This window comes from Neolamprologus multifasciatus, chromosome 19 (assembly GCF_963576455.1).
Source record: "Neolamprologus multifasciatus chromosome 19, fNeoMul1.2, whole genome shotgun sequence".
NCBI lineage: Eukaryota > Metazoa > Chordata > Actinopteri > Cichliformes > Cichlidae > Neolamprologus > Neolamprologus multifasciatus.
The window spans coordinates 21,289,261-21,298,142 of record NC_140457.1 but is presented as its reverse complement, the minus strand read 5'-3'; the positions used below and the strand labels follow the sequence as shown (position 1 = coordinate 21,298,142).

The 8,882-nt window shown below is 37.2% G+C and overlaps 1 protein-coding gene across 2 annotated transcripts; it reads right to left on the bottom strand.

Annotated features, from left to right (window-relative positions):
• Window positions 1-861: 861 nt before the first annotated feature.
• On the bottom strand, window positions 862-6,725 carry LOC146496559 (adhesion G-protein coupled receptor G5-like). Of its 2 annotated transcripts, none has more exons than XM_085143490.1 (17): window positions 6,448-6,725; window positions 6,293-6,379; window positions 6,091-6,159; window positions 5,811-5,987; window positions 5,671-5,706; window positions 5,502-5,573; window positions 5,231-5,363; window positions 4,980-5,136; window positions 4,747-4,881; window positions 4,540-4,650; window positions 4,399-4,453; window positions 4,125-4,222; window positions 3,930-4,051; window positions 3,582-3,847; window positions 3,402-3,492; window positions 3,036-3,316; window positions 862-2,954 (listed from the first exon to the last, which is right to left on the bottom strand). In XM_085143490.1, the coding sequence occupies exons 1-17, from the start codon at window positions 6,536-6,538 to the stop codon at window positions 2,836-2,838; spliced, it is 2,100 nt and encodes a 699-aa protein (XP_084999616.1). In that variant the 5' UTR covers window positions 6,539-6,725; the 3' UTR covers window positions 862-2,835. The 2 variants fall into 2 exon arrangements, with proteins under 2 accessions (XP_084999616.1, XP_084999617.1); XM_085143491.1 differs by having other exon boundaries at window positions 6,293-6,370; window positions 6,448-6,720.
• Between the last annotated feature and the right edge of the window lie 2,157 nt (window positions 6,726-8,882).

Here is an 8,882-nt window from a genome sequence, read left to right as displayed (position 1 = left end):
CCTTCCCTTTGCCTTGCTTTTACAATCTTCTGCTTTTTTATCAAGTTGACTAGCACTTCAGTTTAAAAAGGTTCATATTTAATTTATTTAATATTTAAACTCTGAAATCCGCTGTATGACTGCTTTAAGAGCTCTGTGATACAACCTTAATCAATGACTTACAAAACCAATATTTTATTAACAATAGAACACAGAAAATATAGTAAATGTTTAAACTGCGACATTTTATGGTTTCATGACAAATTTTTCATTTTAAAGTTAATGGCAGGAAAATAAAAGGCTGGAAAAGTAAGTGGTACTAAAACAGCTGGAGAACTAATTAGGTTAACTGGCAACATGTCAGTAACATGAGTAGGTATCAAAAGGGTATCTTAAAACATCAGCAGAGTTTCACCGGTGTGCAAAAAAAATACAAATTGTGGGACAATTTCAAAATATTGCTCCTCGCCATAAATTTAATGCGTAGTGTATCATAAGGGATATTTGGATTTTTGAGATTTTGATAGATTATCAGTGTGAACACCCCCCCCCCCCCCTCAAAAAAAGTAATAATAACAAAACAATTACGCAGCAATTACAAAAAATGCAGAAAATGTGACACAAATTAAAACTCATAAATGCAAATTGACATATATGTAAAATTCATTTGCCAGGTTCAGTGATTGGTCAGAAGGTTCCTTTGTGTTGGTCAGAAGGTTCCTTTGTAAGTGCGCATGCGCTATTAGCGTGCTGCCTGCTGTAACCCTAATTTCCTTCGGGATTAATAAAGTATTCTGATTCTGATAACTCTATTTTCAAATAATTTTCTTGGAATTATTTCATGGTTCATGCTTTACCTAATTATATATTTAATATGTGCTAATATCTTCTCGATGCATTCTCAATCATCCAGGAAAATAAATCTCCAAAAGTTGATTCTGTTCATCTGGACGTAGCGTTTTCTGGGAGAAACGTTTCGTCACTCATCCAAGTGACTTCTTCAGTCTCAGCTGACTGCAGGTTTCCCCAATCTTATAAACAGTACATTTGCATAATGATTGTGCAAATAATAATGATAATTCATTATGCAAATGTACTGTTTATAAAATTGGGGAAACCTGCAGTCAGCTGAGACTGAAGAAGTCACTTGGATGAGTGACGAAACGTTTCTCCCAGAAAACGCTACGTCCAGATGAACAGAATCAACTTTTGGAGATGTGCTAATATCATTAAAAGACTTGGAGAATCTGAAGATACCAATGAAAAATGTGTCACTGTAATCTTTGGGCACTCAGGGAGCACTGCATTTAAATAGACATGACACTGCGCTGGCTCTAAAAATCATTGTAAATGGACTGATTCTTATATAGTGCTTTTCTACTGTCCTGGAGCACTCAAAGTGCTTTATACAAAATACCACAATCACCCAATCATGCAAGCACTGTTTTCTATGCTTTTAAATGCTTTCTAATTAACATACACATTCCTACAAGCAACTTGGGATTAGTATCTTGCCCATATTTGACATACACATCATATGAATGCTGTGTCTTCCACACTGAGAGGAAAGGGGCCATCCAGCTTCTAATCAATACTCAGTAACATTTCTGACCATTGGAATTATTGCTTATGGAATTGGCAGCTTTTAAATGTAATGTAAAAGGAAAAGCGCCATCAATGCTGAGAGGTATATACAAGTTTTAGATCAACATATTCTCCCATGCAAACAAAGGCTACGTCCACACGTACCCGGGTATTTTTGAAAACGCAGATTTTTCTATGCGTTTGCACCTTTTGGTCACTGAAAACGGAGATTTTTAAAAACTCCGGCCAGGGTGGATATTTTAGAAAACTCAGTTTTTGCATTTATGTGTGGACGAGAAAAACGGAGAAAACGCAGCGTCAAAGGTGTGCGCCTTTTTTGACGTCACACTGTGCGCCACGTTATTGTTTCGGTGAAATGAATTTCTACAATACTGTTACTGTTAATTGTACTCTCTGCAGTGTTTAAATGCTTACATAAACACACACAGTTACTGTCCCTCCACACATACGACTCGGTTCTGCTTCTATGCCCCATCCTTGTTTACTATTTCCCACCGAGGCTTCTAGACTTCTGATTGGCCAACATTTCTACAGGGTTAGGAATATATCGCCACCTGTTGCTTATTCATAGGCATATTCCTAGCAGCGTTTTCCTTCATTTCTGCGTTTGCGTGTGGACGGGATTATTTTTTAAAACGAAAACGGAAAATCTCAGTTTTCAAAAATACCTGTGTACGTGTGGACGTAGCCAGTCTTGTTCAAGGAGTTGCTTGGATATTTCAGCAAGAGAGTGCTAAACTGCAAGCTCCATCCTAAGAACATTTGACACACCATGAAATGATAACTAAACATTTTTGTTTAAAGGAAGTCGGCATGCTACACAGAGGTGTTACTGCCATCAAATTGAAAATGTCCTTATGTCTTTGACATGTTTCACATTCCCACTTTAACATTTTACACTTTAAACTACTGACATGTTTACGATTGTGGTTGCGTACTCTGACTGAATCACAGCCTTCTATGAATTATTTGGAGTGAGTAGGACAAGTTTCTCTGTTAAAATATAAAAGCATAGGAACAAACATAGCGCTGTGGTCTCAAATTACATCCAGGCAACCACTCGATCTCTAGTCCACATGAGTATTTGTGTCAAAGAAGGTAATCCGGGTTAGTGCTTTCATGTCAGAAAAGCAATTCAGCAGAGAGCACATGGGAAGAATGACAAAGTTGTTTCTACATAGAGTAACTTGCTGGAACTATATGAAATAAAATGCTGCCCTCTTGTCTCAAAATATGGTAAAACAGCAAGCCTTATCCATGAGGAGACGTTACAGCTGTGTTTGATGTAGCTGTGCTGCTACTTTGTGTGTGGATTTTGCCGTCTCCAATAATCTTGCTGGATTTATAATAGTAGATGAACAGGAAGAAACCTATACAAATAAAGAAGAAGGTTAAGGACTTTTAATCCAATAAAGAATGAAGTCAGCTCACTGTGACAGTTTTAGATTTACCTTGAAAGGAGTTGAGGATGGTAAAGATGTAGTAGGAAGCGATGACCAAAGGTCCGTAGCTGAAAAAAGCAAAAGCCCAGGTGATGCCAAGAAGGAGGAACAGGCCCAGAATGGTGGAAGTGTTGCTCTTAATGGAACTCTTGTCTTGAGCTTTTCCTGCTTTTGGCATTAGAATGATCTGCCTTACAGTTAGAAAGAATACACTCAGAGTGAAGACGAACACTACAGCATAATAACCAATGTTGACCCCCTGGTGGATACCAGCATCAGAGATCCAGCACCTGAAAATTGGGAGTACAACGTGATCCTCTGATGAAGATGTTTGTGTTTTATCCAAGAAATCTATTATCAGATTTACAGACTTACATTGTTGCTGCTTTCCCCTCATTTGTATTAATATTAATAGAATTATATTTCTGGGAGGCAAGAAGAGCGATCACCACCACAGCCGGTATGACTAAAGAGAAGATTAGGAATATAAATTCTCCTGTGATTATTATTCATAACATGAGAGCATAAGTATCATTTTTGGCTCAAGTCTCTTACCCCATCCTGTGATGCAAATCTTCAGCATGTAATGTTTCACTTCAGTGCAGATTCGACGTAGACTGAGGTACAAGTGTAAAGCCTGCATGAAGAACCAGGTAAACGTGGCCAACATCCCGTAGTGCAGAACTGCTGCTATTGCCACACATGCACCTTTGATACCCAGATTTGAAATGCTCTCATTGGTCAAGAAGGACAAGTTCAGGATCAACATGGCGACGAAGAGGTTCATCAGAATCTTTGTTGCTTCGCTTGCTTTCCCCTTTCTGTGGAGCAAATTAGTGTGCGTAAGAAAAAGGACTTTACTGAGATAAAAATCCAAACTCCAAACTGCCTCGGATCTCTTACCTGACGAGAATGTGCATGAAGAGACCGACGATCAAGAAAAAGAGCGACAGTCCACAACCGATTGAAGTGATGTAGGTCAGAGAATTAACATCAGAAGCGCTAATGTTTGCAGGTGGAGGTGACTAGGTTCAAATAGTTATGTGTCAGTATGTGCTGTAAAAAAATCATTTCTTTTTTCCTATACAGCTGTCTTACCATGAGTATGGCAAAAAAGGTTAGATGTGTGCACTGGCAGGTGATGCTGTTATTGGTCTCCACTGTTTGACAGCCATCTGTGATCCAGAGTGATTTCCCTGTTGGACAGCAGTAATACAAAGAAGTAACTGTTAAAGACAGACTTTATCACAGTAATCAGCGTGTGTGCAAAATGTGAGTGAACACTTCAAAGGTCTTTAATTCCTGTGGTTTTCATATTAAAATAAGATATTAAAATAAGATATATAGAGAGATCTATTTGGGGTTTTTTTACCGTTTGCATCTGTACTGTTTCCATCCCAAGACACGCAAGAAGCATTCGCTCCTTTCTTTATCAAAATAGAAAATGAAAATCAGAATAAGTTTTCCTCTGAACTTAAATTGATCATTATTTCTGTTATGACATCACACTTACCTTGTCCACATTACTGTACTGAATCTCGATGGGTTGTGAAAGGTTTTGTATTTTTGCCCCCATTTCTATTCCCGCTATCTCACTGTTTAAATAGTATTTACTGCTGTCATCCTGTTAACATTAAAAGATTGTTTGTAGTTCAGGCTTGGTCATTATGTTTGTACATTTTATAAAGATCATGAGTAATTAGTTCAGCTTTACTATTACCGCATGCATTTCTGGAAAGAGCAGAATCCCAAGAAATGAGCCATTTCTTTCCACTGCCATTTTGCTGGCCTCTTTAGGAATTTTCATTAAACGAAATGGGCCCGTCAAAGAATTGCTGTTTTCTTCTTCAACAGACTTTTAAAAATATTAGTAAAACAAAAAAAATAACAAAAGAACAACAAAATAATATTATTAATTGAAGGTCATAAAATTGTGTCGCACAAACACCTTACATTTACTCCAGAGTTTTTTGTGAAGACAAAGTTCATGTTGGTTTGGTTTTCCTGGGGCAGTTTGGCAATCAGTCCTGTAATGTTGCCCATTTTCACTGCTGCTGTGCTGGCATTACCCAGGTCTTTAAACAAGGATGGTAGAGCATTCATGACATCTCTGTAACGCAGACACACCGTTAATGTTTTAGAGCAGATTTCAAAAGCGTGTATTTATTTGCTGTTATTGTTCTGTAGAAAACTGAGATATTTACTTTGCTTTGTCTGGGCTGGTAGGAATTTCCTCCAGGGTATAATTAATCTCTTTGTCTAGACTTTTCAAGACTGGTTTCTTACATAACACACATGTTTTATTGTCAAAGATAACGTAGTGTGTTTCTGTTACATCTGCATAGCACAGGCACATACAAACATTCATGGAAAAAAGCAGGAATTAAATTTTCAATCCCGTGCTCTCTTATTATCACAGTACTTACTAAAATGTTGTTGTTTTTTAATGATCCTGTTAAATAAACAACATAATACCTTTGCAAGCCGCTCTGGTATTGGTTTCATTATCTAAACAATTGTCAGCATTCACTCTAATGCTTGTGATACCTTCAACACATAAAAGTATGAAATTAGAAGGTGTGCACTGTCACTGCTGTCACATTGTTTCATGTAGAAATTAAGAGGAAAAGGTTTGTGAATTTACTTTTATTCAAGCAGCAGTCGATGTTATAAAGAAAACCTGCAACAAAATAAGAAGTGCGTCATATCACTGGTTGGAAACCTTTTCAAATAAACTGAAAATTATGACCATTGTGTGCAAAGTCTCATGTCTTAGAGGCTTACCAGGGCTGCTTTTGTTGTAGACCTGTGATGGCATACATGAATAATTATACTCTGGCTTCTCCATCACCACAATATCTTGCTTAGATAAAATCTCTTCAGTTGCATTTAGGATGTATTTGCCTGGTCTTTCTCCTTTTACTTTAAGGCTACAGGTGAAATTGTTTTCCCTACAACAAGCTAAGACAAATACAGAAACAATCAAACACTTTTAGCAAATACCCAAGACAACTTTTTTCACCAACAGTTCGAAATATAAAAAACAAAAATTAGATAACTGTACCCGCAGGGCTATTGTTTGGCTGGATGTTGAAACAGAGTTTAGGTCCTTTGCCCGCTTGGTAGATAGTTTCTAAAATATAACAATTATTTATTATATGTATTCTTATTTATTTAATAATCATTTCTAACAACACAGGGTACTATTGTTTTCTTTGAATCTTTCAAAGACGATTATTTTTTTCCTTCATTATTTTTGAACTTACGTGATGGAAAATACTCTTGAGTTAGTGTTTCCTTACTGATAAAGAGGGTATTCTTGGGTGTGCAGTCTCCATTTGGACCTGTGGAAACTGACAACATGAAAAAACTGACTAAAATATATTGAGAAATCTTTTAAGCTACATTTTGTTGAACTTACCACCCTCACTTATGTGGTTGCTGAGGAATATCCCATAAAACAGAAGATTCGCAGCAAGCGTCCAGCGATGATTTACATCCATTGGTAACATTATCCTAAAGAGAAAAGGGAATCTTCAAATGAATCTTAGCTTATCACAGCTTGAGAATTAAAGTACGTTCCAGCTTCTATTTCCCAAATGAGAATACGTTCTGCATTGTCGAATTTCACAGCAACTCACGTCCAGCTTACAGACATCACATGTTACTGACAAATATACCTTTCATATCTGCTTCCCTGCTTTGACTTGCAAATAAATTGGGCCCACGTCTCAAAGTTTATGTTTCCACAGCTGGCAGAATGGCACCTCTTGTCATGGGCTGGAACAAAATGTACACTGTAGGCGTGAACACAGATGCTCCTGTAATGTTATCCTGTATTTTGTCCCCAGTAACTCGTTTATTCATATATTTTAAAAAAGGAATAAAGTGTGTGTGTGTGTGTGTGTGTGTGTGTGTGTGTGTGTGTGTGTGTGTGTGTGTGTGTGTGTGTGTGTGTGTGTGTGTGTGTGTGTGTGTGTGACTATATGCATTGAATTGAGGTTCAATGAGAAATAGATGCTTATAATTGTGATAGTGCCTCAGGGATGCATACTAAAACCTTCTTTACTTTATATCCGCTCATCATGGGCTTGACATGGTAATTTGTGGTTTATAATAATTTCTTCAATACATACATCTTTAATGACTACAAAACAAGAATTGGGTGCTCAAGTTTGAATTTATTTTGTATTTTCTACAGTGTTCTTAAGTTCAAAAGCCTCACCTTTACTCCTCCACAAGGCTACATCTACACTAGCCCAGATAAATTTGAAAACTGCACCTTTATTGGCTGCTACTTCAAAGCACATTGTGCGCTGTCGGTCCTGCGTGCTGCACAACATTCAATATTTAGTATTTACTGCTGTTTACACTTAGCTAGATTAATGCAATGATGTTGTGTTTAGTATGTTTTTTTTGTTGTTGCTTGTTTTCTCTTCTTTTTCTCTCAACAGGTGATCCAAGAGATTTTTTTTCTCTTCTTTCTCTTTTTAAGTGCCCTTTCTCGCTGTCCCTCTTCCCTTCTGATTTTCTTTTCCTTCATCTTTCTTTCTCCCTTTCCTATCCCCCAGTCATGCCTGTCCCGTCTGTAACAACTGAAAATAAAATAAAATAAATAATAACAACAAAGGTCGATCAAATGGACCAATATGGCAAGGCCATGATGATCCATTTGGCAAAGTAAATCCATTGGGTATCCTTGTTGGTTTTCAGACAACAATTCTGACGGCTAAAGAACCAAATGGGACAGGCAAAAAAAAAAAAAAAAAAGAAAGTCATGTATGTTGTACCATCATTCCACTTTAGAAAAAGAACAGTTCAAAGAAACCATTAATATCCCACAATTACCATGATATCCATGCCCATTCCGACCACAAATGCAGTTTGTGTCAAAGATGGGGCTATAAGTGGGCCACCGATTTAGCTTAGAGGCGACAGGCGACCAGGCGACAGGCCACGTGCCGTGTGGGCAGAAAGCAGCGGCAGTAGCCCCCTACTGTGTTTCTTTCCCTCTCTCGCTTTCCTATCTTCACTATCGGTATCCAACAGAGGCAAAATGCTAAAAAAAAAAAAAAAGAAGGTTTGGCTACGTGAAATACCTAATAACGTTCCAGTCATTTTCCTTTACAGTCGCACTGAACATTGATAACAATAATTGTGTAATCTTTTTTAATTTTGACACCTTAAGGCATAACTAAAAAGCTCAAAGCAACCTTTTGGCTTACATAATGCAGAATGCAAATCCTGACTATTTATTCCCTATCACAAAGCCATGCTTGTGTCCTGAAGGTTGCATGATGCAAGGGAAATAAACAAATTACTTTGGCAGCCCGCCAAGCAATGAAAGCAAAGAGTACGAAGGTTACCCAGTTAGGTTTGCATTTCTGTTCTGATACGAACTGAAAGGCTTAATATGTAACTGACCTAACAAACAGCAGCACATTTGTGTTGACGTGCAAAACATCATGACATTTCTAAAACCTCATCTAAAAGATTTTCATAAATTACAATGAATGGCTATAAAGGTATTAGTAAGTACTGTTTTTATACAGTATTTTCTGAATACTCTATTGTACTGCAAATGTGCAAAAAATCTCTCTAACAGTATAAATATATAAAATAAGTTATTCTAATAAACAAACTACTATAAATATGTTAGTTAATCTGCCCATCTGTCATCCAGTAGGAGCCTGAGCTGTACCACTCGGAGAAGGAAAATAAACAGATATGAAAATGTTTTGCTTGTGTTTTTTTTTTTTCATCATCCAAACAGATCCGCTGGCTAAATATGCCGTTGAAGGCAATTCAGCTTATCATATTTCATGTAGGACTCTCTCGCTTGGAATCTTGTTTATC

Bases quoted from the DNA above. Each gene is read 5' to 3' on its own strand.
- LOC146496559 (XM_085143490.1), bottom strand. From the start codon at position 6,538: ATGTTACCAATGGATGTAAATCATCGCTGGACGCTTGCTGCGAATCTT. The intron at 5,364-5,501 runs GTATTATGTTGT...TGTGCTATGCAG, and splicing joins TACCAGAGCGGCTTGCAAAG to ATGTAACAGAAACACACTAC. The intron at 3,317-3,401 runs GTAAGTCTGTAA...CCCAATTTTCAG, and splicing joins GAGGGGAAAGCAGCAACAAT to GTGCTGGATCTCTGATGCTG.